Here is a 27,535-nt window from a genome sequence, read left to right as displayed (position 1 = left end):
GAAAAAAAAGTTTTTGGATACTGAACAAAACCTGCTCACGCGTGTTGCTCTAATATTGACTTAATTCAGTGGCTTGGTAATTCGTGGGAGACCATAATTATGGAAATCATAGCACAGCTGGGCAGGAGTCAATTAAAGAACATGCACTAGTACTAGTGTTGTACTTTCTAACAAAACTATTTCCTGAATATTCTAAGTTTTTTACCAATGCTTCCTCTATAAATTGAGCAAGGACTAAGCTTAAATTCATCTCATCCAACTCCTATTCCTCCAACTTTCTCTCCTTCTCAATTGAAACAAAGCAATCTTCAAGTGACAAAAATGAAGACACCATCAAAACTTGCATTTTTCATAGTCCTAGCTCTGCTTCTTGCTGAATCACACATCTCTGTAGCTGTAACATGCAGTGCAATTCAGCTAAGCCCTTGCCTTGGCGCGATCACATCGAAATCACCACCGTCTATACTCTGCTGCAGCAAGATCAGGGAACAAAAGCCCTGCCTCTGCCAATATCTAAAGAACCCAAATTTAAGAAACTATGTCAACTCCCCTGGTGCCAAAAAGGTCGCTCGTACTTGTGGTGTTCCCTACCCCAAGTGTTAATGCTACATCAGTCTATCCATATCCTGCTTCTTGCTATGTGTTCTATGAGTAGGGAGTGAAAACTTATATGTTTGATGTCTCATTAGAGTTACTGTGTGTACTATGATCTTCACTCTTTGTTTAGTTATGTGTCTTTGCTTGCTTTATTTACGTACTCTTGAATGAAAAGAGATGAACCCATGCTACTTTAATATCAATGGTTTTAATATGTATAAGTTCTGTCATAAGTTTTCCCAAGACGATATGTGGTATTTCTCTATGTCTCTATTCTTGGCCTTTGATTTACTTGGACTAAATGCAAAATTTTTATTGTTCGAGTTAACTTGCAAGTTCTCAACTCGGGTGTGATCCAGCTCTTTTAACCGACGTGCTTGTAATCCCTGCAGCAGCCATTTCTTGCTACTATTTAAGAACAAGAACTTCCCAAAAAGAGGACATGAATAATTAAGAGATAATAAGATTCTGGAGAAAGAAAGGCATGAGAAAACTCAAAAGAGGGAATTTAAGTGGAAAAAGAAAACAAATAAGTGGACCCAAAAATACTTCAGGGAAAAGTAATCGCCTTTATAATTGAATAAAATAAGTCAACCAAAGTGGAGTTTTTGAATCCTCAGTGGGGGAAGAATACTAAAATTTGTTGCTGGGACCTAAAATTAAACTCAAAATGGACCATGTTACCATTATCATCATTCTAGATGAAATTAGAGCTCCATATCAAGCCTAATTGTTGGAGGATTTGCAAGTAAGCATAACAAATCCCTCAGTTTCCAATTTCTTTTTTCTGTCTTCCTTTTCCCTGCTCCTCTTGTTATGTATGTGAACTAAAAAATATGCTTGTGCAGGAAATTTGTATAGGTGGATAGCGAACAAGTACTAATCTAGCACAGATATCACAATTTCAATTGAATTATTTATTCAGAAAATGAAGCTGCATGATGTGATGCCTCAAATTCTAATCCTTCATACTGTTCTAAATTTATCAGTAACTGGAACAACTTGGAGGCTCCAAAATTGGGAGGCTCCAGAGTTTCATATACATGAAACAACACGCAATACAATCAATTTACTTACAAAAAGAATCTAAGCTTCTTAGATATGAAGGAGGTCAGAGATTTGGTTCCAGCCAGCGAACCATGGCCTCCTATCGGATGGAAGGACAAAATTAAGCTCAAACATCTCTCTTGACATGTTCCCTCCTTCACAGAAACCTACTAGCTTTGCCACTATCTCGGCGCTCTCATGTACATGCTTTGCATCATGCGGATTTGTCCAAAGCTTGTTAATAAATTGCATTCTCCTTTGTTTTCCCTCCAAAGGAACTTCCCATTTTATGTATAGATAATCTCTTTCTTCAGCTGTCAGACGGGTTGTCAATCTCTTGGCTAGAAATTCTCTTTCCCTCTTCAAAGCTCTAATGCTGTATTCCATTGGTAAATGTGATATTGTCAGAATTTGAGCATGAGCCGGGCTTGCATTTAATAAAGACTCTATGCACACATAGATAGAACATGAGGAAAGAGAGGAAAAGAAAAATACCTTGATGACAAAGAGACTGTTGGCTCATTTCCAACACGAGCCGGGGTTGCATTTCCAAGCTCAGCCAGGTGCTGTTGTAACCATGTCAATCGCCTGAGTTCAACTTCCAGATATATTTCATCAGCAGGGTCTCCCTTAAATAACAGATAGAACTGTGACCTATGAATAATGGAAACGTAGCAAACATCCCATAAGTCAATAATTTGCTGCCTCTGTTCCTTAAATGTGATTTGCCATGAAACTGGGGACTCTTCTGGGATCTGATGAATGTTTTCATCATCCTCTAAATTGTATCCAGCCGCTTCATTTGCTTCCAGCTCAAGCACCTACGCCAGGCACAAACAAGTAATAAATTAAAATTCAAGAAGTTGCGGCAAAGGGATAAACTATGAAGAAGAATAGCAAAGCAGAAGCTTCAGGATGCCTGAAATTTTGAACAACTTCAATTAGTACACCAGAAACAAAGAGAATCCAAGCTTTACCTGGCATACGAGGAGCTGCTTTTGGTATTGAAGCTTGGCCACCCGTTCTTTAAGTTCTGTCACATATGATCTTATGTTTCTGACGTTCTCTTCTGCTGCCTCTTGAAACATCTTCTGCATTTTTCTCATGTTCACAGAACTGGAACGGCGATATGGAGTGCCTTCCTTTGATGAAACATCTCCTCCATCACTTTTTGTAGGAGTCTCATCCGGCTGAATTTCACAGGACAAATCATCCGAATCTGGAGCTCTATTTTCAACCTCACAATCCAGTACTTGTCGTGCTGTTGATAGAGGAGAACAAGGAGATTTCAAGAAATTTTGCCTGTTGATACTGTTGCTCGAGGTCAATGGAAGCAGCTTCTTCTTTTTTGATGGATGCTTCGCCTTTTGTGTGGTGTCATTGTTTGACTGTTGATCATTATTGCTTGGAAGAGACATAACCAGTTTGTCTAGTGATTTCTGAACATTTTCTAGCTGTTCTTCAAGATCAGCAATTGTGCTTCCTTGTGAGTGAAGTCTGGCTATCTCTTCCTTCAGGTTGGCACTGACACTCTTATTGACAGCAACAACGCTTCCAACTTCAACTTCTTTGGGAAGTGGCCGTATAGAACGCATTTCTCTGATCTCTGCTTGCAGCTTAGCAATAGTTTCTGCAGCATCTTGGTTACCTAGCCTATGACATGCAACTTCCTTCTGCAGTACTTCCAATGCTCGATTTGCTTCATCTCCAAGCTGCTCCTGGAGATGTTCGAGTTTTCGAATCTCATGCATGAGTGTAAAAGGGGCAGCTAAAGACTGCCTCATTGACTGCCTTCCCATTGTGTTTCTTGTTCTTTCACTACGGACAGGTGCTTTTTCTTCAAGGTTTGGAGATAATGTGCCGGAGAATGAGAGACATTTCTTCACAACCGGACTAACAGATTCAGATGGCTTTGGTCCCTGCTTCAGGGATTCAATGTTAGCATACAGAGACCTTTACTTCACTGAGTTGCAAGACAAGATGACTTAGATACAAACCTGTTCTTCCTGAAGTTTTCTGCGTAACTCATCAACTTGTGACTGTGCAAGATCCCTTTGACGCTTCAGCTCCTCGATTTCCATTTCCATCTAAAAGGGCCAGTCAATTAGTCAAATAAATATTACTAACACTTAAATGTCATACTCTTAAAAGAAATTCATCGTTAATGAACCTGTTGAATTTTCCAATCTTTCTCATTAGCTGGGTCTGGGGTGCGCAGCTCTGCTTCCAACCTGGCTACTTCCTTCTGCAGATGCTTGACAAGCTGTTTGTCGGATACAACCTGATAGGAAAGACAGAAGTTCAATATTTGTTTGTTAAAACTTAAAAGATAAAAATGAGGTACAGCTCATAAAAGACGTATATCTGTAATAAGGTAATAAGGCTAGTTACTAGAAGTACCATGTTCACTTGGGCGTTATTCGTGACTTCCTTTGCTCGGGTGGCAAAGTAGAGAGTATTGCGAGATTGTTCGACGTGACTAGATGCAGGGCTGAGAGTGCATATTATCGCAGTACGGGCGTTCCCACCAAGTGAATGTTGCAATATTCTTGTCAGCTTTGAGTCTCGGTAGGGTATATGACCACTTCTTTTGCCCACACTACATATAGGAAAAAACTATAGAAATGAACCAATCTGAATGGAGAATTTGGACGTAATGACAGAATAAAGTGATAAGTTATCAACTGCAGCAAGCTGCTATAGACAGGCATGTCCTCAACACAAAGAATGAGTTAACTTTTAGCACAGAACTAAAGTAGCAAAAAAATATTTGCCCATGCTTTACACTGTACAGCGAACGGGGATGATGAGATAACTTCAATAAAGAACTAAAGCACAATGTTATCCATGCTGTTTTCCATCAGTCAAAGCTGTCATATAAGTGGTTACAGACCTGAGCTTTCTAATTACGGTTGTGAGAGTCATCAAACTAAGATTGATATGGCAGCCTTCCCTAAGCCTGGCACCATCTGCATTTGTCTGTGAGGCTCTTTCACTCCCAGCCAAATCTACAAAGTTCTGCAGCACAGAAATATTAATGATTAAGGTCATGAGTCTATCGCTCACAAGTGTCCTCTAAAACAATCAAGACGGAGGTTCATTTACCAAGCTTGCTACATAAGACCTCACGCAATCAGAACTTTCGCGAAGAGTGCTTTCTATCGTCTGCATTGTGATAAAAAAAAAAAAAGTAGCAATAGTCAGTTCAACAAAATTGTTGCTAAGGGCATTTCAGTAGGGGAACACAAGAATTTCAGACTCAATTGAGGACTGACCAGTCTTATTATCTGGTGAGATCGCGAGCTTGTATCATTTAAGGCAGTTTCTCCTACTTGCCTCTGAGCTGCAGATTTAAGAATGTTGGTACATTTTGAAGAAGGCTGCGCCGGTGTTGCATAAAATAAAGCAATTTCACTTTGAAAGAATCAAATTCTTACCCTCACAGATACTAATTAAATGTCTCAGGTGTTGGTCATTGCTTGCTGTTTCTTCCACCAATTTCTCAACGACAGTTCCTTTCTGCAAATCAAAAGGATACCATGTAAGATTGATACAAGAGAGTGAAGGCTATAAAATTTGAAGGTCCATTAATTTTAGCTTAAGTATACCTCCGGATCATCAAGAAGCTTGAGACTGCGACCAGATTCAGAATTCAATAGGTCCCTGACATTTTCATTGTAGATCTCCAGTCCAGATATTCTTATTCTAAATTCTCTTTCTGGGGTCTATGACAACAATGTCAAATAACAAAAAAAGAAAAAATGAATCAGAAGCAGTTCCAAGGATAATTGCACTTCCAAAGACCGTCAAATTTTTTGTTTTATTTCAAGTTAAACAAACTACGTAGTATAAAGATGTAGAATTTATAGAAAATACAAGGATGAAACAGGTACTACTTGACTTATCACTTACACTCATTATATGTGCATATATGTCGTTTACAGCTTTCTCGGTAATTCCCCTCATTGTGTAAGTCTTCCCACTGCTGGTTTGTCCATACGCAAATATAGTTGCTGAGATGCAAAAAATCCACGATCAAAATGTTTCCCAAAAGCTTGACTTATTTATATAAAACCTACTTTATGAGTACGAGCAAGAGACTTACCATTTATTCCCATCAAAGAGGATAAAGCCACATTCTTTACTCCTTCCTCATACACTGCTTCAGTTATACTATCTGGACCGAAGACTTTATCTGAGATAAAAAAAGAAAGGTATATTCTCAATTAGATTTTAGAGTCTAAATTAAGATAAGACGGCAATGGCAAGAACAATAGAGCCAATGGATGTGCCTTTCAATTACCAAATGTAAATGATGAAGCAGGTTGAGCAGCACGTTCCTGGGGCACTGGTCTATAAATAATTGTGTGATCATCAATGCATTCCCATGCAGCATGGTCTTTAGCTGAAAGCTCCCTTTTGTTCAGAGGCCTTAACCGTACTGTTACAACAATTTTCTCCTCTCTACCTCGATGCCCATTAGGCGTGGTTGCGGGAGTCTTATCTATCTTTGAAGCTGGAGTACCAGGAGTTCTAACAGTCATCTTGACTAGATATAGACCAGTAATTTCCCAAAATGAGTTCCAGCTGAAAAATGCAAAAGCCTCTTGAAAGGAGACTGAGATAATGGATTTTTAGATGTTCTGATGAATGATGATCTTATTGTAAAAAGAAAATCAATTTAACCATTGACACAGTGCTAGAATTTATAAATATCCCTAAACACGGTCGATTTAAGCGCAGTGCGGAGTAACCACAACGCCCTGTTACTCCTTTGTGGCAATGGGTGAAAACTTGGTTAATTATGGTTCAAATTGAAGACAGTGAATGCGGAAACACCCCTAAACAAAACTCTACATTCGCCCCCTGCCAAGTGCTCCTACAGAACTAAACCCAATTTTACAATTGTTTCTGTTTTATGAGGAATAAACACACACACACACACACACAAAAGATGGTACCTAACTTCATTAGTGTACAGGAAGAATAGTAAAAAATATTTGTTAAATACAACGGCAAAAAAACCAAAAAAATAAAATAAAAATAAGAAATTCAGGGTCGTTTACTTAGATCTCAGATCATTTTCCTATTCTCTACTTCAACTTCCGATTCAAAATTAGGATTTCCTAATTTGACAAAATAATTTGAATATCGCCAAATTCCACCAAATTCAAGTAACATGCGCAGTTAGCACTACTAGAAAACAGATCTCTTAAATGAATAATTTCAAGTACTACTTTTACTACCATACAAAATCGACAAGTTGACAACAAACTAAAGATTGTTGAGCGAAAGAAAATTTAACAATATGAAGTAAAGTTTGCTTCTTTTCACCTGAAATTGAAAAAGGAAACAACACATAGAATGCTTCTTAGATCTACCTGAAAGGAACAGAAGACGATTGATTTGCGCCTGAGATCTGAGAAGACAAAATCTGATAGAGAGAAAACAAAGGATATCGAAATGGAAAGAGTACGAGCTATAAGGCGTCTGTAAATTGGGCTTTTGAATTTCAAGTCTCCAACGGCTAGTTCATTCTCTCGTGGGTCCTATGGTTGATTTTCTCGTGTTTAATGGATTTTCCTTTTTTGTTTCGTCAATATATCGCCGATCTAGCGGTGCAGCGCTCAAGGTTTAACGGTTTTGTGACTTTGTCATTTGTAAATTAATTTCGTTCCGACAAAAGAGACAAACTGATGCATGTTATTTGCTTCAATGCCCCTGAATTTTAGGGGAATCTTATCTTCGACTCACCTTTTCCTAATATATTTCTTTTATCTCTCAAGCCTTTAGTTTTCTTTTTTCTTTTTCTCCATGGGCCTTTTAATTTGTAGATAAATAAAGAAGGGATTTTTTCATTCCTATACACTATTTGAAATTTTACTATCCTTAATATCCATGTTTAGCTAATTATCTGACATAAACAAGTTTTGTTATGAAATATATACAATCCACATTAAAAAGCTTCAAAATCTATTATTTATGCTTTCAATCAAGGGACGTAATTACACCCTTTTCCTTCTTTTTTTCTCTTCTTCTCTTTCCTTACTAGTATACTTACCCGCGCGATGCGCGGACCATTTTAAACAAAAAAGAGCATAGAGAAATATTAAAAAGAGATATATATTACAGACTATATTTAATGACTGCAATAAAAAAAATTAAATGAAAAGAAAAATAGGTGAATTCTATCGGCTTATGTCTATGAATTTGTTGTTAGGGACCATCAATCCTCAAAAGCTATTTTAACATACCTGAGAAATGATACATCAATATTTGGCTTTAAAACGATTAGTCCACATGAAAATGCATAAACTTTTGATTCAAGTAGAAACACAAAGGACATCACATTTGGTTAAAATCTTATTTCAGCTCCTGTCTCGAACGAAGGTTAATATGGGTGCACCAACTTGCACAAAATATTATTTTAAGTAGCTCCAACAGAAACCACATAGTGACTTAATCTTGATAAATTCCCATCCTTCAAAGTAGGCCACACACAACAAATAGAACATGTGCAATAGCAAATATAATGGTTAAACAATAGCCTGAAAAAATCATCCCTCGAGAAATACTCAAGTCCATAATAGGACACTACAATTCTCTTAAGTAACCAAGTAATAATCAACAAAAATATTGCACCTCTAATCAATGGTTTAACGCAAAAATAAAAATGCCAATACTAAAGAGATAATGACACATGTAATTACTTTTGTTGATATGAAAATAATAATATTTGATAACAGGTAATTACTCTACCACCAAACTGCAGAGCTCTACATGATGAATAATCTCTTCTCCCTTGCTCCTCATTTCGATCAGATAACCAAATAACAAATTTTTCCAGTCGTGAGAACAAATTAACAATTCGAACATTAATTGGAGAAGTCATCAGCAATGTATTAGTGACTTTAATCATACATTTCCTATCAAAGTAAAAAAGAACAGAATCAAATAATGAAGTAGTAGAACTTAGGAGTTAGCATATTGAGAAAGAATCTTGTTGTATCACAACAATAAAAGACAAACAAAAAAGAATGAGTAGATCGATTAGCACTCAAAATATGAGTATATGAAAACATCTTAGACATTTGAGTAATGCGGAAGAAATATTAGAAACGGATATATATTGCAGACTAAATTTATCGGTCGTATTAAAAAAATAAAAAAATAAACCAAAAAACAAATTAAACCACACTTTCAATTTCCTCGCCGAGAATGGATTCAGTCAGTTTCCTTTCTTTTCATATATTGACGTTGCATTTTATAATAAAAGCATTTCTTTCCTACTCCTCAATAACAGTTGTACAATTGGCACATAAACTCTATCTTCATGACTCATACTCAGACATGTTAAAAAATAACAGTATCTTCCCACTTTAATGAGTATCCTCCAAAATAGCAATTTGTAGACTAATGTGTTTACTACTTCTGAACATGACTGAGGTACTTTGACTATTTAAGAAAAGGTAAAAAAATTTACCTTCGCAATTGGTGTGATGAACTCTACCAAGAAAGATGGAACTGTTCGCAAAGATGGTCAAAAGTATGGATGAAATTAATTAAAGGACCCATTGTTCTAAATGAAGATGTAATCTGCATAGATAAATTGAATGACATCACTAACCAAAACCTAATGTGAATCAGCACTTGTCCTTGAAAATAGACTCTATATATAAAGAAAAAAAGAGAGACAATGATGTAAATTAAGCAAGGGATAATGCGAGGAAGATGTTACAACACCGTAAGTAATAAGTATAGGTGAAACAAACTAAACTCGATTGTACTTCTGACAAATACTTCAGCATACACAGTGCAAAGGCAAGCCAACATATAAACCTTATTGCACGTAAGCTTACTCTTTGAACTCGAAAGATGCATATACTATACAGAAGAATCATCCCTCGAGATATTGTGAGAAAAAATCATGAAATCTCCATTAAACATACAGCCAAAAACCTCAGCAAAACATAACCCAAAACACCAATTTGTAGCAGTAAAAATGCAGCAACAACAGCTGTTTGAGGAGCACAAAAATCGTTCATTTTCACAACCTTCTTCTTCCACCTTAAACCCACACAAACCAGCTGCAAACTCCACCTTAGAACAGCCCCAAAATACTCCAAAAAGCTGCGAAAATCAGCAGCAAACAGTCCAAAACGCTGCAACTTTCTCACCCAAAAATAGTCAAAAAATTCCAGCTGAAACGTACTGCCGAAATCGCTCAAAAACAGTCCAGAAATATGGACCAAGAGCAGTCAAAACTTAGCAAAAAACGGCCATAAGATCTGCGGCAAAACTCACTCCAAAATATCACTCAAAATAGCCCCCGTGCCCCCGTAACTTCTGAAAATCAGCCAAGAACGCAGCTTAAATTCTTCGAAAACGCAGCAGAAAAACGACCTGCAAATATCCATGAAAGCACACCTAAATTCAGCCCCAAAACAACTGCAAAAAAAAGTCCAAAATGCTGCTACTTCCAGCTCAAAAATAAAAATAGCAAAAGTAAATACATAATGACATAGGTAACTACTTTCGTTGATATAAAAATAATAATACTATTTGATACACAGGTAATTACTTATGTAAATGCATAATTCCCCATCCTCATTCTCTATGGGATGCCAGAGCAAGTTATCGTCTACATTTTTTACAGCATTTTGTTGCAGCTAATTTTCAATATACTACTTTTAACAATTAAAAATGACATAAAAGCACATGTATTGAATCGCGAAGTAGCGACACAGAGAATAACACATGTTCTTCACTCAATTCAATGCCGCATAATGTAATATTCAGAAATTAAATATAGAAAATGGAGAAATGGACCTTTGAGAATCTGGGCTTGGGATTTAAATGAAGGACCACCATCATTAAACGACATCACTCCACCTGGCAAAATAAGGTTTGTGAATGGAAAAGACGACGCGAATTAAAATTAAAATGTTAATTATGTTTTAGAAACATAAGAGGGAAAACATCTAGCTATCTTATAATGAGGATATGATATCATAAGTACACACAGAAGGTAGATATCCAATCACCTTGAAAGCTGACATTGAACTTCATCTCCAGTACTAATGCCAAATTTGAAGCAGTGGCCAAATTTAATCTCCAATGACAATCCCCTCTTTGAAATCGACATTACAAAACTAAAAAATGCAGAGAATAAGAAAACGAAAACAAATTGCATTTACTTAGTCGTTGTGAATAGAATATTGTAAAATCCAGCATATATTCTATTGCAATTAATATAACTGAACATGAAAGGGAAAAAGAAAAAATTCGTACATGACATTCTGTGCTTCTTCACAAATGCGATGTAAGAAGTCCCGTTAATCCATGTTATGGAAAATCCTGACAGATCTGTATTTGCAACATTTTATGAAATGTTAATTTATATATAGAATAGAGAAATAGAGAAAGATATAAAAAAGAACAAAAAAGTAAAGCGTATTACATGTTTTAGATATCTTATCAACAACTATTGTCGCACTTGGTTAATGAATCTCAGCAACAAAAGTAGTACTTAAACCTCAAAAAAGACACTGATTATCTTTCGAGTGTCAGACTAAATTTCGAAAAACTTCTTTAAATACAACATTTGTAGCTTCATTAGTTATTTGTCCATCGTCATCACAAACCAAAATTTTTAATCCCTTTCTGCTTGTCACCCGAGAAAGAGCAACATATAGTTGTCCATGTGTAAAAACTGGTTTCTTCAAAAATAAACCCACGTGAGACAATGACTGTCCTTGACTTTTGTTGATTGTCATGGAAAAAGAAACAATGATTGGAAATTGTCTTCGCTGGAATTTAAAGGGAATTCTAGCATCAGATGGAGCCAATGTCATTCTTGGAATAAACACTTTTTGTCCGGCCATCTGTCCTGCTAATACCTTGGCTTCAATAACTTGATTTCCAAGTTTAGTTATGATCAACCTTGTTCCATTACATAATCCTGCTGACTGATCAATATTTCTTAATAACATTACTGGAATACCAACCTTTAGAGTAAGAGCATGATTTGGAACTCCAGAACATTTAATTGTATTTAAGAATTCAGGAGTGTGTACATGTTCCAGTGCTGAATAAGTATTGTCAGAGCTGCAGATTGTATCGGAACTCAAATAAGATTTCTCAGAACTTTGATTAAGAGAAATCATATATTCGTTGATTCATTCCACCATATCAAGAGTTGGAGTAAGAATGGCTCTTTGCTAGAGGTATCCTATATTATTGCAACGACTGTTGAAATCCGGATATGTACTTTCTACAATTGCAGATGTTGGATCAACAGATTGTTTTATCAAAAGATCATCTGGTATTAGGACTTTTTCATTGCCCTCAACAGAAGTACCAACTATACCATCGCCAATTGCCAAAACCCAATCTGAAAAAACTCTCAACTCATCTAGATGTGTCCCTGTTTCATTACCTTGCAATCTCATATTCTTTGTTAACTTTAAGAGTTGACAGTGTGGCCATAAATAAGAAGAATTGAGAGAAGCATTAACAATATCTTGCCTACTTCCTTTTGGAATGACAGGTAATATTTGTCTGAAGTCACCACCAAGAATAATTGTTTTACCTCCAAATGGTAGGTGTAAATTGGATGCATCTTTAAACCTAAGAATATCTCTTAAAGTTTTATCAAGAGCTTCAAAACAATATCTATGCATCATGGGTGCCTCATCCCAAATAATCAACTTTGCCTTAATAATTAAATTTGCTAAAGGAGTACCTTGCTTGATATTACATGTTGAATCTTCAGTTACATTTAGAGGAATCACAAATCTTGAATGAGCTGTTCGACCACCTGGTAATAACAAAGATGCAATCCCGCTAGATGCAACAGTTAACACAATATCTCCTTTAGGTCTTATGGCAGAAGATAGAGTTCTCCAAATAATAGTCTTTCATGTTCCTCCAAAACCATATAAAAAGAAAAATCCACCTTTCTCTTCATTCACATCTCTTATTATTTTTTCATAAATTAACTTTTGCTCATCTATCAAATTCTTTACTAATTGTTGATGCTCCTCTGTCAAAACGTGTTTATTATAACGCAATTCATCCCGTATTAATCTGTTACTGTTGTCAACTTCTTCCATATTATAAACAGGCCTTGGCATTGTTGGAAAATCCTGAAAACTTCTTCCACAACCTTTCAAAAAAATTTCAAGCTTTTGCAAACAACGATTTTTCAATTCTTCACCTGTTAGGTCAGCTTCTGAAATAACATTAAAATATAAAAGAATTAAATACAATGAAATTGTAAAGTTTAGTTTAGCCACATCAAATTAATAATAAAATTAACGAAAAGCATAGTGTTAAATAGTAGTTTACGTTAATTTAAAGCACATTTAACGTATATAGAATTTGAAGTAATAATATAGTCCAAACCATGTGGTTCATTTTATTTTTAAAAATTACTAACAATGTGAAGATGCATTTTATTATTCGTAATGTATCAAAAAAATCAATTTTGCTATCAAAAAAAAAATAATTGCAATATTTTCAATTAAAGTAGAGAATGCATAAGAGCGATTATAGGCTTTTCCGAAGCTTTAAGGCATTAAATACCATGCATTAATTTTCTATTAGTATTTATGTCCGAAAGCATTAATTAGTACCAATATTATTCCTATGAGCTAAACACAACACTATAGTAAAAAAAACAACATAACAAAATATTGTTTAACGAACATTAAGTTGTTGAGTGAATTTTGAATGAAGTTGGAAAATAAAAAAGTAGAAAGAAATGAACAATCAGATTAATATGAATGAAGTAATTAAAAAGAAAATTAATTAATAAAGTTAAGCAAATCGGCCATCCTTCATAAGTATCATATCATAACTCAAAATTGTAAGCATTAAATGAGTACCTGGGTGATCCAATATTCTTATTTCTTCATGAAGGATATCTTCTGATAGTAAATGCCATGTTGCTTGCCAAACACTTTCTGGACGTGACATTGAATTTGATAAAAGTAGCATAGCAAATAATTGCCTAAGATATAATGACATTCCCCAATTACTTGCTTTCATTATAGCATCCGCGTATTCCTTGTCATCATCTAATAAACCCAGAGCATAACATGCATCTCTAAAAGTCTCATGATCACAACCATTGACTTTTTTTAAATCCTCATAGCTCTTTGGACCTTTAATGACATTCAACAACAATCTAAGGTAATATTGCTCGCCAGAGCCAGGTGGAACAAAGAATATTCTGCCAATAGAAAATGCAGATGTTCTTCTTTTTTCCCATCTTTTTAGGTTTTGTTTCCACACAAACTTTAGAGGGAATTCTGCATAAGTCAATTCTCTTGCTTCACGAAATGTCTTATTAGCTTCAAACCAACTTAAAAACATAGATTCCTTAACGGTTGGTCTATTGACAATTGCATCAATTGGATCATCATCTGAAAATATCATCGTCTGATTATTTGGTAGGTGAAATGATAGCCTTTCTACAGGTGGTTCTCTATGGTGTATTGAGAATTTAAAAATTCTCCAAGCAGCTTCACAAGGTGATAGGTATCGACAATCACAATACATATTTATTTCATCAACAACCCTTGAGTCTTCATTATTTACACTTTGAGAAAAAGCTGCGGTGACACGATCATTACCTTTATTAACATACTTAAATAAGTACTTAATGGATCGTGATTGATTACACCACTCCACGTTAATATGTGCACCATACTTCAATAGTAAAAATCTATTATGCGGTACAACATACCTATTATCCAACTCAATACCTATCCTCTTTGCAGTTCTACCATCATCCCTTCTTCTATAAATTGGATACCCATCTTCATCAATTGTGGTTGATGACACAAATTTTTTTTGGAAAGTGCTTTGTGCATTTACCATTTTGCATGCACGGAGAAGATTTTCTAGTAGTACCACAAGGACCATGCATCATAAAATTTCTAACAGCATTATAATAATAAGGATCTACTTTTTTATCTGGTAATTCTGCTGAAATTATTCCATCAATATCTCCAACATTTGGGTATTTATTCAGAAGAAAAAGCAAGATATGTGCATGAGGCAAGCCTCGCTTTTGGAATTCAACTGTATAAATCACTGAAGAATAAAGATATAATTAGATCATTAAATTTATATATTAATTATTTTTAATATTAGCATATAGTAAAATTAATGGGCAAGCATAATAATTTTGTAGAACATAAAAACTGTACCTGCTTTTACTTCTCCAAAATTTTTATTGTCGCGTAAATCCTATATCATGCGATCCAGCTTGATTTTGAAAACCCTTGTTAAAATGTCGGGACGATCTTCTGGAGATAATCCCCTACTCTCCACAAATCTAGTAATCTCTGGCCATTTTGGGTTGCAAGTAAAAGTTATGAACAGATCAGGGTACCCCGCCCATTTGCAAATTGCCATGGCATCTTGATAATTTTGCAACATGTAACGTGCACCTCCCGTAAAGCTGGAAGAGAGTATAACTCTTTGTCCTTGAGAAGAAGGTTCTATGTCCCCATGTAAAATAGCATCTTGTAACCCTTTATAAAAGTGTGCTCTCAATTGTTTTTGATGAAGCCTAATGAACCTCAATCGAGAAGATTCCATCATTGTATAACCATCTACCAAGAATTGCTGAAATAATCTTCTAGCTGACACAATTGTTGGATCTTCATCCTTCCTTTCTTGAATTTTATATGATAAGTACTCACGCGTGCTAACACATTTCCTTCCACCGGTTGAATCATCAATATCGTTTAAAGGAATATCTTCTCGGTATCCATCTTCACCATATGGAAATAGCAATGGATATTGCAAACCTAAGTATGCTGCATTTAATTCATTTATCCTTTGTAGTTGTCCAGATTGGCTTTCAACTATGATATCTCTGTCAGACCTTGTTTGTTCAAAATCTCCAACAATCAAAGCAGCTACCTCTGAAACTGTTGGTAAATTGTATCTTCTTCCATCAGATCCTCTTTTCCCAATCAGTCTAAGTCTAACATTTGAGGTCTCATCTGTTTGAAATTGATCTCTTACCATTCTAAATGACTTTGCAAGAACATTGTTGTCATCAAGCATTTGCTTCAACTCATTCACAATTTCAGCATGAAGTTGATTGTTCATTTCACCACGGTTGTAAAGAAAAATATTGAATTCAACTAACAATTTATGTCTTATAAAAAAATATAATTTTAAAATATTTTGAGTAAGCAATTGTCTATGCTAACCTGATAGCATGAATTCTATTTTCCACCTCATTTTCTGTATCATAGATATACAATTGTGCAAATTTTGGAGAAGATCCCTCCGGAGGCAATAAGCTTCCAATCTGGTGATAATTTTGCCCAGACAATCTGAATATTCTAGGTCCCTTTGTTTTGTTGACAAAGAAATCCACCTTTCCTCCCATTGATGTAAATGCAAATATAGAATTATATGTTCGAATGTTCTCTCTGAAATATTTGCTTTTTGCACCTTCGTGAAATTAGGTATACATCTTAAGATATATATATATATATATATATATATATATATATATATATATATATATATATATATGCAAAAATTATAGTGTCGTTATTTTAATGAAATGAATTTATCTATTAACTTGATCCAAATAATAAATTCTTCAAAATCGAAGGAGGCTCCTTTGGATTTGGTAGCTTGATTTTTCCACGACCACAACACAAAGTGAAAACTGGTTTTTTATTTTTATACTTCTTGTCAACTCTTTCCTCAAACCAGAAATATGCCCCACAATATTCACATTCATAATTGCCATCTCCAATATCCCAATATTCTGGTTTTATGAGAGTAAAATAAAGAGATAAAGTTAAAGTACTTATTATAGAGAAAGTAAAAGTATGTTGTATATGTAACTTTAAATTATGTCATATTTACCTTCATTGGTCATCCAGCTCTCTACTTCATCATCTAAAAATAATAATAATTAGTGCTTAAAATTTAAAATTTAATATAAGGGGAATTGTTAATACATTTTAATATTATCGAACATTGATGAGTTATATGTGAATACCTTCAAAAACATCATCATTTTCATTTGCATCATGAATTTGTACATCGGATTGCATATGACCTTGATGAATAAATTAAAAATTAGTAAACTTGTATGTATGAGTATGAGTTGTGGTGAGTTCAATGGCATACCTGGTATATCAGTATCAATATTGTCATCTTCAAATTCTAAACATAAATATTAATTGTTAGCCTTTTTTCAATTTCATATTGAAGAAAAATTATATTGCAAAACTGAGTTTAAAATTATAGGGGTGCATTTAAAATAATGAAAATTGCAAAAGTATAACCCAAAAAAAAAAATTACTCATAGAAGTAGAATTGTAAAATAACAAACATGGTGTACTTGAGAAAATAAAGAGAAGCAAATAAATGTTTAGTTTTTTTAAATAATTATGTTGCCCAAATTTCGCATATAAGTTATATGTGTATAAATAAATAAAACTTTATTATTTATGTGGACATGTATATAGGGGCACAAAAAATTGTCTTCCTCAAATTTCAAAAATAAGTTAAATAAATTATGCATAAATATTTACCTTGAAATAATGGTATCTCATTTAAATTAGGTAGAAGATGTTCTTTCTGCAAATTTGAACTCGACAAACCATATCGCAAATTATGCTCTTGCATTGGTCTTGGACATTGTGCTTGATAATAAGATGATGAAACTTGTCTACAACTCTTTATTGGGGTACTACTAAATCGAGGGAAATTTAGACGATTTGTTATGTCTGTTAATGATTGTTTTGTTTTCCCTTTTTGAGAAGCATTCCCTATGATAGTAGTATCAACCAATTCTGTAAACCATAAAATAAAAACAAAAAAAAAACTAATTGTTAGAAGTGGAAAAGGATAGGAAAACTATCAATCCAATTTTTATATACTAAATTGTATGTAAACCAAGTTAACATGTAGCATTTTTTTTATTTCATGGTGGTCAAGATAAAGTTTAAGTTTATTGCAATATTGATCTTGAAAAAATAATTTTATAGTTGGGTTTAGCTTAAAAAATAATTATTGACTTTTGTGTTTTAACAGTTTCATCATTACTTTCAACCTCATTCCATTAAGTTAAACTAAAGGTAATACCTTAACAAACTTATGGAATTAAAGATGGTTAAGAGTATATATAGAAGTTAAATACAAACCGACTCCCATCAATAACGGTTAACTTTGGCTAAAAACTCGCATAACTAATCACATGAATTAAATCTTACTTCGCCTCTAATTAGTCATACTTCCAATGAAAATATAAACTGCCTATCAAACAACATGTTAAATTAGATGGCTAACAAATCTTCATTTAAAAGTATTGTAAATATTAAGGCTAATCAACCAAAGAAATATTTTTTTAAAAAAAATAAACATCGCAAAAGAGAAGATAAATCGCTTAATAAAAATTTCAAAAGTAGAACGACAAAAAGCAAAATTCATAAAAATAATAATTCTATATTTATAACAAACATTTTTACTTATAATAAAATAAACAAAAGCAAATAATAGCATCACATTAACCTTTTAATTTATAAATTATTCTACTGGCCAGTCCATTACGCATATCAGATAAAAGTATATAAGTTAAAGAAAATTTATTTTTGTTATTTGCCGGAATAGCAACACAGAAGTTTGACTTCCTCAAATTTTCATTTAAGATATAACAAAATTTACACAAATATTTACCTTGCAATAATGGTAGTTCATTTAAATCCGGTAAAAGATGATCACTTTGCAATTTTGAAGGCGAAAAATCATATCGCAAATGTTGTTGCGTTAAATTTGGATTTTGTTGTTGAGAGTGAGATGATGAAACTTGTTCACAGATCTTTATGGGTGCACTACATAATTGAGGGGAATTCAGACGATTTGTTATGTCCATTAATGATTGTTCTATTTTTCCTTTTTCAATAGCATTCCGTCTGATAGTAGTAGAATGGACACAATCTGTAAACCATAAAATAAAAAAGAGGTAACTGTTATAAGTGAAAAAAGTACGGAAACTATCAAAACCAATATAATGAAATAATTTATCAAATCTTTAAAGGCAGTAACCATCATTAAAGGTTAGTATATAAGATTTGATATGCTGAATTGAAAAAATAAAGCTGTAAAACCTAGGAGTGACTGCTAGCTGAAATGTCCAAAATTCATAGAATCCAAAATTATGACCAACGAAAACTTTTACCAGCTTGGCAAACTGTTCAGAAAGCATAATTAAAGGTTAGTATATAAGATTTGATATGCTGATTAGAATTGTGATTTTTCTCTACTTGCAACTGAGTAAAGCATGTATAAAAGTGACTAATAAAGACGATAAACCTGTACGACTAATCATCAAAAGTACCTAAAAATTACAAATGCTCTAAATTTTTAAAAATGCATAAGATGTATGGGATGGGTAAACATGTAAAAAATGATAAAACATATGACATAATATATTTTAAATTTATGCAATGATATATCAAATAATGCATATTCGGAAGAAAGACGATATGCAACATAATAGAGACTAATATGGTGTACGGATCAGAAAGTTCTTACGATATATAAGACACATAATTTTTTATACTTATACTTAAATTTCAGCATCCAATGCATCTATGAAATTGAACAAATAGTAGAACAAATATACTTAAATTTCAGCATCCAATGCATCTATGAAATTGAATAAATAGTAGAACAAAAAGATTTAGTAAGAGACCGAATTTACGTCAAATTGTTTTAAGAACTGCAATATTGCTCATGATCTATATAATGTTAAATTTTCATACCGTTCGAGGAAAATTTAGCCTGTTTCTGCTTCTGTATGCATATTCGATTTTTTCTTGCGAGCTTTTTCTGTTGTTCCATGTCAAAATGCTGTAAAAATAGAATTTTTTCCGAGAAGTTGTAGAGTCTTTCGCAATTCTATCAGAAATTTTATAGGGCTTCTTGGCAACCCCTCAGTCTATTGATTCCGATGCAAAACAAACTCTATTTTCTTCTGATAGTGTAGGTCAAAGTCGAAAATTTCTGAAGCAACCACAACAGGCTTGACTACAATAATTTTAGAAGAAAAACTAATGTAAACAAACGTAAAACCATGAAAGCAGGACTACGACATACATCTTGTTATAGAGATGATTGACGTTGAGGCAGGCAGGAGTTGGAAAATTGGGGTAAGAAACTGAATTAGGTTTGAGAAGTTGAAGAGACTTCAACAAAAGAAGCAGTTGACGAAAAGAGGGCATATCTGATGCGCCTCTTTTTTGTTCGCAATTTTTTTTTTATTTTTTTTGTGCAGTAGTATTTTTAGTTTACTATACGTCCAGTCACCTCTAAATCCTAATCCCATAAATGTATTTTCGAAATAATTAAAAATTAAAGTACAACAGGAAACTTAATTTATATATTACCAATATATTTTCAACTCATTGAAGAATGAGTTAGCCCATTGTTATTAATTCTTAGCAAGTTTCAACTTTTACCAAATTAACATTTTTACTAATATTGTGAATATTTACAAATCGTTGTGTCTATGTACATTTATCCATAGGAGGAACGAAATTCGTCTCCCATGTTTCATATTTTAAAGCCGATGTAGGTTGTGAAATTTGATCGTAAGAGTATGTTTGGAATATGTATGTTTTTTTCCTTTTTCTTATCTTATTAATATATCGCACATATGGTCTAGTTATATGTGATGTAATATCATAAGAAATTACATATTTTTGGATTTTCAGATTGCCAAATAGAAACATAATGGCTAAATAGTCTTCAGATGAAGAGAGGTAGAATTTGTAATTGTTGTTCATTTGTCGTATGAGCAAATCGTCATGGTTATGCAACGGGTGGTGGTTGGAACTATTGTTCCTGCATTATTTGATACCCCAAGAATGAGTTGGTTAGAAGAGTTTGAAATCGTCATAGAAGAGTTTGGAATACCTTGCAAATTTATAGAAGGTTATCTAGTGATGGCACATTATCGATGGTATAATTCATCTAACTTTTGTCTTCATATCTACAGTTGTTCGTGAATATATAGCAAAGGGCTTCAATAATTCTGCAGGAAGTTTTACACACATACCATTCTGTCCAAATCCATTAAAATGGTTGGATCAGTTGGATAGAATGTTATTTCACTTTGTATAGGCTTTATTGGCTATATGGTTTATTTTTTTCATGTTTTTTCTTTCAATATCATTTGATTTACTCTATATTCATGCTTCAGGTTGGTGAAACAGTCAAAAGTATTTTTAAAGGGTATAAAGAATATGAGAGTGCCTTGCCTCACATGGACTCACAAATCCAACGTATTCCATTGGTTCCACGACGTCCAAGATGATATTTTTGGAATACTTGTCCCCTGTCCTTTTCAGATTAGATAGTAATTCTTGGCCTGTTTTTTGACTACCTTTGTTAGTTAAATTAAAGTAATCTGCTCATCAAGAGTAACGTCCCTTTTTTATTTTTTGTGGCTAACGTGAATTGCTTTTGTTGTTGCTGTGATGTATAAATGGTAATCTACATGATTATAGTTCAATTTGCGCAGACTACTGAGGAATAGAAATGTTTTGATTCAACTTCAAGTGCACAAAGTGCTCTGCAGAGATTAATTTCAGTTGATTTAGTTTTCTTTTTTTATGGAAATGTTGAATTTGCGAAGCACGATGATTGGAAGCAAGAAGAAGATATGAATGCTATAAGCTGCAACTATTAACTACTGTATTATGTCTCCGTTAATTTCAGCTTTCTGCAACATCATAAGTTGAGTTATTTTTGTGGTGAAGAGAAAGCAATGTACATCTCCAACTAATTATGTATGTGTATCGTGAATTTAGTGTGCTCTGTGGTATAAATTCCATCAAGCCTAAACAAAATTGTAGCTGCTCCACTCAAACATGTAATTAGCCAAAGTAATGTAGCATCAATTATCTGGACCTTTGGGAAAGGATGTAAGGGAAAGATGCCCTTGTTGCACCTATGAACACCTCACACGCAGAGTTGATTGATAATTTTAATTGTATCTAAATTGTGTGGTGTCCATATATATATATATATATATATATATATATATATATATATATATATATATATATATATCTTTACTCACCACTAATCTGCATCATGGTACACTATCGATTCTATAATTCATCTAACTTTTAGGTCATTGATACAGAGACAATTGTTAATACAATATATAGCATAAGGCTTTAATAATTCCTTTTTTTTTTTGCACATATATTGTATAGTCTTCCATGAAAAATGGTTGGCATTGGACTGAATGTTCTTCCAGTTTGTGTATATATTGTTTCTTTGTTTCATGTGTAGGGAAACAGAAACTGTTACAAATATAATAATTACCTTCCAATAGCATAATAATTTTCTTTTTTAGAATGTTTTGAAACAGTTGTATAAAGTTTTTGATTGAAAGAATATATGATTTATGATTGAAAGAACACCAGATTTGCTCCCATCCATGTTATGAAACTTGTTTGAAGAAGGCATCTTTAGTTCCTTTGAGAATTGCGTTAGATGAAAAGAAAGCTGAGAGCCAAGTGTATTAGGCCTATTTTCAAGCCTGCTATGAAGTCATATAGTAGCAGCACGCGAAAATTGACAGAAGTGTTCTATTTGCGAACTATGACATGTAAAAGTGGTTGCTGCATTCCTTTCATCTCTTAGTAGTGAGTTCCAGGTTTATCATATTCTATTGGGACTACTTTAGATGTATAAAATTATTTCTGTAATTGCATTGAATATTTTTGGCTTACTGCTACTATGATGTAATCGAATTTGAAGTGCTAACAATGCTGCCTCATCGTTAGCACCTTTAATGTCATGCCATAAAAGTTCAGTTAACTTGAAGTAACTAATGTGTTGCATCAAAAACCTTAATAGAAAGATTGAAATAACTACTAATTAAATTCATGATTAATAAAGATGAATGTAGATCAATATTTAGACGATTTGTCTCCACATATAACTTGCGCAAATAATAAAAATCTTTACTTTCTTAATTGCATAGCTAAAGGCATTTCAGTAGCCAGTCATGGATTCTTTTCTTTCTTAATGACTTTGCGAACCTTGTTGCTAGAGAGTTGAGAATTGAAGTCATCATCTTGTCCTACTGTTGATGCCTTATTAGCGGATCTACTCCTCTTGTCATACGTCTTCAAAGGAGATATTTTTGCATTGCAAGCATTACCATCTTCTAACACGGACGATCCACTTTCTGACACACTTTTCTCAATGGGAGTTTGTAAAACAGACTTCATCTCACTTTCGGCCATAACATCCTACAAAATAGTAAACATTATTTAATAGCAGTTGGAGAGCAATACCACCATTGATTGCATAATTTTGACTAAAAAAATTTTAGCAAGTAATGTTGATTGGAGGGCGTATATAAGGTTCATGAACTGGATACCAGATGGACTGAAAATGCCTGAACCTAAGCTTATTGACCATGTGGGGTTGGACTCTGCTGTCTTTTTCCAAAGTGTCTTGCTAGGGTATGTCTTTCTAATTATTGATATCACTTTTGGAGTCATAAATCAATATGTCTTGTGTTATCATATATGTGCCATTGCTTAATAACCACACCGTTGATCAAGATAAAAACCATACCAAATATTGATACGTACTGCCAAGGCTGGTGGTAGTTCACCAAGAACATCACCTAGCCCACCAGTGTCTTAAACTAATATCTTTTTCATCTTCTTAAAAGAAAGGATAAGGAAGATTTCTCCATCTCATAAAAGTTTTAATTTCATGAAATTTACCCCAAAAAACTTCTCTCCACTTGAGCTTTGTCCATCAAAAAACTGTGGATCCTATTAAAAATAAAGCCAAAAAAATATTCATCTTATGAGTGTAAAAATATTTATAGTTTAATTTTGTATTCACAGGTTTGTGAATAACAATGTTTACAGTGATAGTGTCGTCAAATTTTCCGTATTCCTCCAGAAGTTCATCATCATCAGTAATCTTAAGAACATTGTAGATTTCGACCTGTGACTCAATATTCTCTTTCTTAACAATAACTTTGAACATGAATTTTTTATAAAGAATATCGTCCAGTTCAGTTGGATAAGAACAATCAGCATCCCCAATTGAGGTCTACACCAAATTTTCGAGGTTAGAAATATTATAATTGACAACTAAATTAAGTTTAGTATTATACCTCAACTAATCCTTCCTTAAGTTCTTTTGCGGACTTCCCTATAAGCTGCATAGCATCGCGATTCCAAAGCAATAATGAGATAAAAGCGGTTCCATCCATAACACGAACTTGAAGCCTATACCTGCAACTCAATTTTGATTAACTTTATGCATATTTTTTATAAAATTATATATATATATATATATATATATATATATATATATATATGAAGTAATTACCTGTGAGTAATAGAACATGCTTCTTCATTGCATTTCTTGCAAAAGTATGTAGTACCAACTTTGTCAACCTTTCTAGTACACTTGTTGCATGCCAAGTATGACCATCCTTGGTCAAGTTCCAAATTCACCAATTTTGCCGCAATCCAATAGCTACAATCCTATTTAAGATAAAGAAAAAATTATTGTAAATGCAAAACAAAACATAAGGTACATATAATATTATAGTAAATTAAACTCATTTGCATGCACTTAACTAAATAATTATTTAAACAGTACAATTCCTTTGTCATTGTAAATGCAACACAGAAAACATAAGGTAAATAAAATTGTAACACTAAATTAAACTCACCTACGTACACTGAACTAAATCCCTAATAATTTTAAACAGTATAATTCCTTTGTCTAACTCATCTCTAACAGAGTAACTTTGCTGTGAACTTGTCTAAGTGATCCGCTCAAAGTTTGATTGACGTACTGCCAGGAATCTGCATAAGTCGAAAATTGTTATTTGTCAATACTGTTTTTATATTTTTTGTACATATAGAAAAGGATTGTACACTTGACAAACCTGGATTTAAACTCAGTTGATTGCGGCAGCGTAGGATTAATCCATATCTTTGTCTGATACTAACAGCTACGCACTGAGTAATTACCTGTGTATCAGATTTACTATAATTATAAATCTGAAATTATATAATATTTATAAACTAAAATTGAAAAATACATGTAATTAATGGTAAACCCTCGAAATTTTTGAGCTTTCATATGTTGGAAAACAACAATCAAAGGTTCATCTATAGATTCAGTCAAGTGATGTTGAATTTGATCCACAAGTTCACTCTATAAGGTTGCCAAAATCCTGTTCCTCCTATACGTTTTATGGTAAAACTTAATCAACAACAATATATGTAGTTTTATTGTAAAGTATTATTTTTATTTGCGAATGACTTACTGATCATCCTCGAGTACAACATTAATAAAGACACTTTGGTCGTCTCCTTGTTTGTAGGTCTTAACATCTTCATAGGTCACAACCTGGCCAATAACATCTATAAATATAATAGTTAGTAACATAGTTTTACAAAACCTACCATTTAAATAAAAAGGAAAAGAAAGACTTACCGAATAATTCTGTCTCATCGACATCATATTGATTTGTTAGTTGGTCAAAAGGACGCAAGTTAAAGATGTTCATATGAAATCCAGGATCAGTTGTTTCCTCAACAAATGTCTTTTGTGTAAATGTCAGCCTCAAGTTGTGTGTCGTAGTCCTCAACTTCAAATTATTTGGTCCGACAACAAAATAGCTCATACGATATAAGCGAAGTTCCTGTATCTTGTTCCTAAAAAACTTAACAACATACTTTCCGATTGAAGCATGTATACGATCACCCTACAAAATCATATTCCTTATTAGTGCATAATTATGAAGCCAACATTAAGAGACAGAAAGATGAATACCTGTAGTACACATATTTCACATATAAGCGTAGTTTATGTATATTCATCCGATGATAGTCTAAGCAAAGCAACCAATATGTAATATATATGCCAGTTGATATAGTTTTAAATGTCCCATAAAGATTTTCGCACTTTGTTAAATTCATCTTCTTAGATACTTTCCAAAATTTCAAGTTGATATAGTTTTAAATGTCCCATAAAGATTTTAAAGTTGTCTTAGTCATTTAGAGCATGTTGAATTTCGGTAAATGTATAACAAAAGTTGGAACTATTAGTACCAATTAAAGGAAGAAAGCCTTCTTCATTATAGGGAATAATTGGGTCACTTCCAGTTATCTAATCTCATAAGAGAAAACAATTGTATTTTTTGATAATTGCTTAAAAAAATCTATTTTCCTAAAGCATCTCATCTTACATTCAAACTTTGTTAGACAACCATCCTCTCTGTTGCAACTTTTCATTTGACTTCTCTTCTCAGGTTGAATTAAGCCATTCTTTACCCTTCTCGAGGAACATCCACTTTTGTAAGTTAGTGATGTTCTCTCCGTCTCATCCTCAATATTGTATTTCCAAATCTCAAGACCATTATTTTTTTCTTTTTCATATTAAGACACCGTTCACTAATATGCATAAAGTAAGTAAAAGAATGAGGCAAAAATAACATGTTACCTTCGAATCGTGTAAAACCAATTCAATTGAAAGCGGTATTTCCGCCTTAAATTGATCCGGGATTATCCACATTCGAACGACTCTAACTTTGAGATTCCATTGCATCGAGTTGCCTGAAATTTGTTTGATATCACGAAGTTGTGTAGCCATAATTGCAAAGCAATTTTAATCAGACTGAGTAGATAAAATAGGAAGTTGAAAAGGATTCAAAAATATAAAGTGCACAAATCAATCAGTTATGGACATGTAGATAGAATAGGGAGTTTTGGTTGGAAGCCCACGTTTAGGAGCACGATCAGTCGTGGGTTTTTAACTGACTGCTTTCCTGCGTTTTTTCTCAGTGGTGGGCAGTTGCTGATTAAAAAACAAAAACTAAGAAAGTGTGAGGGTTTTATTTTTTTTATAAAAGCCAATCAAAAAAGGGAAGGAGTTCTATTTTTAATAGGTAAGTGTAATAATAAATAAATGAATAGAATAACTCAAAAACTCAATCGTGGGACACGATCAGTCGTGAGGTTTAGGATACTGTTTTCTTTGTTTTAATTTTTCTTTTTTCTTTATAAAATTAATTGGCAAATTTGAGTGGGTAGTTTTTATTAGAAAACGGCCAACAAAAAAAGTGGGAGTTGTTTTTTTTCTTTTTGTAATTTCCAAGTATAATACATTATCTGCCAAAATATTGGAGGAAGTATACAATCTATCTGAAATTCGTAGGTTGCAAGTTTATTTTCCTGATTTGTAGTTTAAATTAATTTTGAACTCCAACTATGTTGGAGATTTGTCTTAAAGTTTGACATGTGTTGAATTGTGGGTATTCCACTTGGCATCCTATTATAGTTTTGCCTTTGTTATTCTATATAGATAGATTTTTCTCCAATCGCCTTCAATCATCCATGCTGATTTAGAACAAATTAAGAAGTAGCAAAATTAAAAAACTAAATATAACTATATCTTCCGGACACCTCCCACTCCAATAACTTCTCATAATCGCATTCTCTTCCGCTCCATCCTTCTTTACCGATCACTACTCATTTCCTCCACCTCAAATATGAGAGTAATTCAAATATAAAATATCCAAAGATAAAACGAATCTATTAATAGAAAAAATAATAATAGAAGGGAGCCATCAGGAACCAAAATTGATCCCTAGAATCTTAAGGCATAGTACGGTCCACGTCATGGTTTGATCTTTTCAAATATCGAATCACATGGCTAATAAAAAATAATCAAAACAAAAGAAGTAAGGAAAGGAGCTCAGAAGAGTATATGTGTATGAGAAATTTAACATCACTATAATCAGAGTGGTGTATGACTTTCTCTAAATAAATGCGGGATC

The 27,535-nt window shown here is 33.4% G+C and overlaps 3 protein-coding genes, 1 non-coding gene and 1 pseudogene across 6 annotated transcripts; all 5 read right to left on the bottom strand.

Moving 5' to 3' along the window:
• Positions 1–1,483: 1,483 nt before the first annotated feature.
• On the bottom strand, positions 1,484–7,307 carry LOC107780313 (kinesin-like protein NACK1). Of its 3 annotated transcripts, none has more exons than XM_075254346.1 (15): positions 7,026–7,307; positions 5,948–6,262; positions 5,750–5,839; positions 5,557–5,657; positions 5,253–5,369; positions 5,082–5,163; positions 4,920–4,987; positions 4,750–4,809; positions 4,538–4,662; positions 4,045–4,243; positions 3,815–3,925; positions 3,642–3,731; positions 2,622–3,563; positions 2,140–2,465; positions 1,484–2,020 (listed from the first exon to the last, which is right to left on the bottom strand). In XM_075254346.1, the coding sequence occupies exons 2-15, from the start codon at positions 6,186–6,188 to the stop codon at positions 1,693–1,695; spliced, it is 2,880 nt and encodes a 959-aa protein (XP_075110447.1). In that variant the 5' UTR covers positions 6,189–6,262; positions 7,026–7,307; the 3' UTR covers positions 1,484–1,692.
• Positions 7,308–11,151: 3,844 nt separating this feature from the next.
• On the bottom strand, positions 11,152–14,529 carry LOC107770433 (uncharacterized; annotated as a pseudogene).
• Positions 14,530–14,901: 372 nt separating this feature from the next.
• LOC107818472 (uncharacterized) lies at positions 14,902–16,060 on the bottom strand. The gene is made up of 2 exons (XM_016644493.2): positions 15,879–16,060; positions 14,902–15,823 (listed from the first exon to the last, which is right to left on the bottom strand). The coding sequence occupies exons 1-2, from the start codon at positions 16,058–16,060 to the stop codon at positions 14,902–14,904; spliced, it is 1,104 nt and encodes a 367-aa protein (XP_016499979.2).
• Positions 16,061–22,603: 6,543 nt separating this feature from the next.
• On the bottom strand, positions 22,604–26,512 carry LOC107812358 (uncharacterized). The gene is made up of 8 exons (XM_075254456.1): positions 26,200–26,512; positions 25,192–25,462; positions 25,022–25,118; positions 24,638–24,722; positions 24,419–24,554; positions 24,070–24,227; positions 23,852–23,972; positions 22,604–22,964 (listed from the first exon to the last, which is right to left on the bottom strand). Exons 1-4 carry the CDS (start codon positions 26,347–26,349, stop codon positions 24,719–24,721), a joined length of 522 nt encoding a protein of 173 aa, XP_075110557.1. The 5' UTR covers positions 26,350–26,512; the 3' UTR covers positions 22,604–22,964; positions 23,852–23,972; positions 24,070–24,227; positions 24,419–24,554; positions 24,638–24,718.
• A 937-nt stretch (positions 26,513–27,449) lies between these two features.
• LOC142182416 (small nucleolar RNA Z221/R21b) lies at positions 27,450–27,535 on the bottom strand. The gene has a single exon (XR_012711251.1). It is a non-coding gene; the product is annotated as a small nucleolar RNA Z221/R21b (small nucleolar RNA).

This window comes from Nicotiana tabacum, chromosome 6, assembly GCF_000715075.1.
Source record: "Nicotiana tabacum cultivar K326 chromosome 6, ASM71507v2, whole genome shotgun sequence".
In the NCBI taxonomy this organism is placed as follows: domain Eukaryota; kingdom Viridiplantae; phylum Streptophyta; class Magnoliopsida; order Solanales; family Solanaceae; genus Nicotiana; species Nicotiana tabacum.
The sequence above is the reverse complement of the archived record's forward strand: the minus strand, read 5'-3'. Positions and strand labels throughout refer to the sequence as shown.

What these genes read in the sequence shown, in the direction of transcription:
- LOC107780313 (XM_075254346.1), bottom strand. Translation starts at nt 6,188, where the DNA reads ATGACTGTTAGAACTCCTGGTACTCCAGCTTCAAAGATAGATAAGACT. An exon ending in AGCTTCTTGATGATCCGGAG is followed by an intron (nt 5,164 to 5,252) that starts GTATACTTAAGC and finishes TTTGATTTGCAG; the next exon opens with AAAGGAACTGTCGTTGAGAA. An exon ending in AAGATTGGAAAATTCAACAG is followed by an intron (nt 3,732 to 3,814) that starts GTTCATTAACGA and finishes TGGCCCTTTTAG; the next exon opens with ATGGAAATGGAAATCGAGGA.
- LOC107818472 (XM_016644493.2), bottom strand. Translation starts at nt 16,060, where the DNA reads ATGGGAGGAAAGGTGGATTTCTTTGTCAACAAAACAAAGGGACCTAGA. An exon ending in AATAGAATTCATGCTATCAG is followed by an intron (nt 15,824 to 15,878) that starts GTTAGCATAGAC and finishes TTTTTTTATAAG; the next exon opens with ACATAAATTGTTAGTTGAAT.
- LOC107812358 (XM_075254456.1), bottom strand. Translation starts at nt 26,349, where the DNA reads ATGGCTACACAACTTCGTGATATCAAACAAATTTCAGGCAACTCGATG. An exon ending in TGGTTTTACACGATTCGAAG is followed by an intron (nt 25,463 to 26,199) that starts GTAACATGTTAT and finishes ATGATTTTGTAG; the next exon opens with GGTGATCGTATACATGCTTC. An exon ending in CGATGAGACAGAATTATTCG is followed by an intron (nt 25,119 to 25,191) that starts GTAAGTCTTTCT and finishes TTATATTTATAG; the next exon opens with ATGTTATTGGCCAGGTTGTG.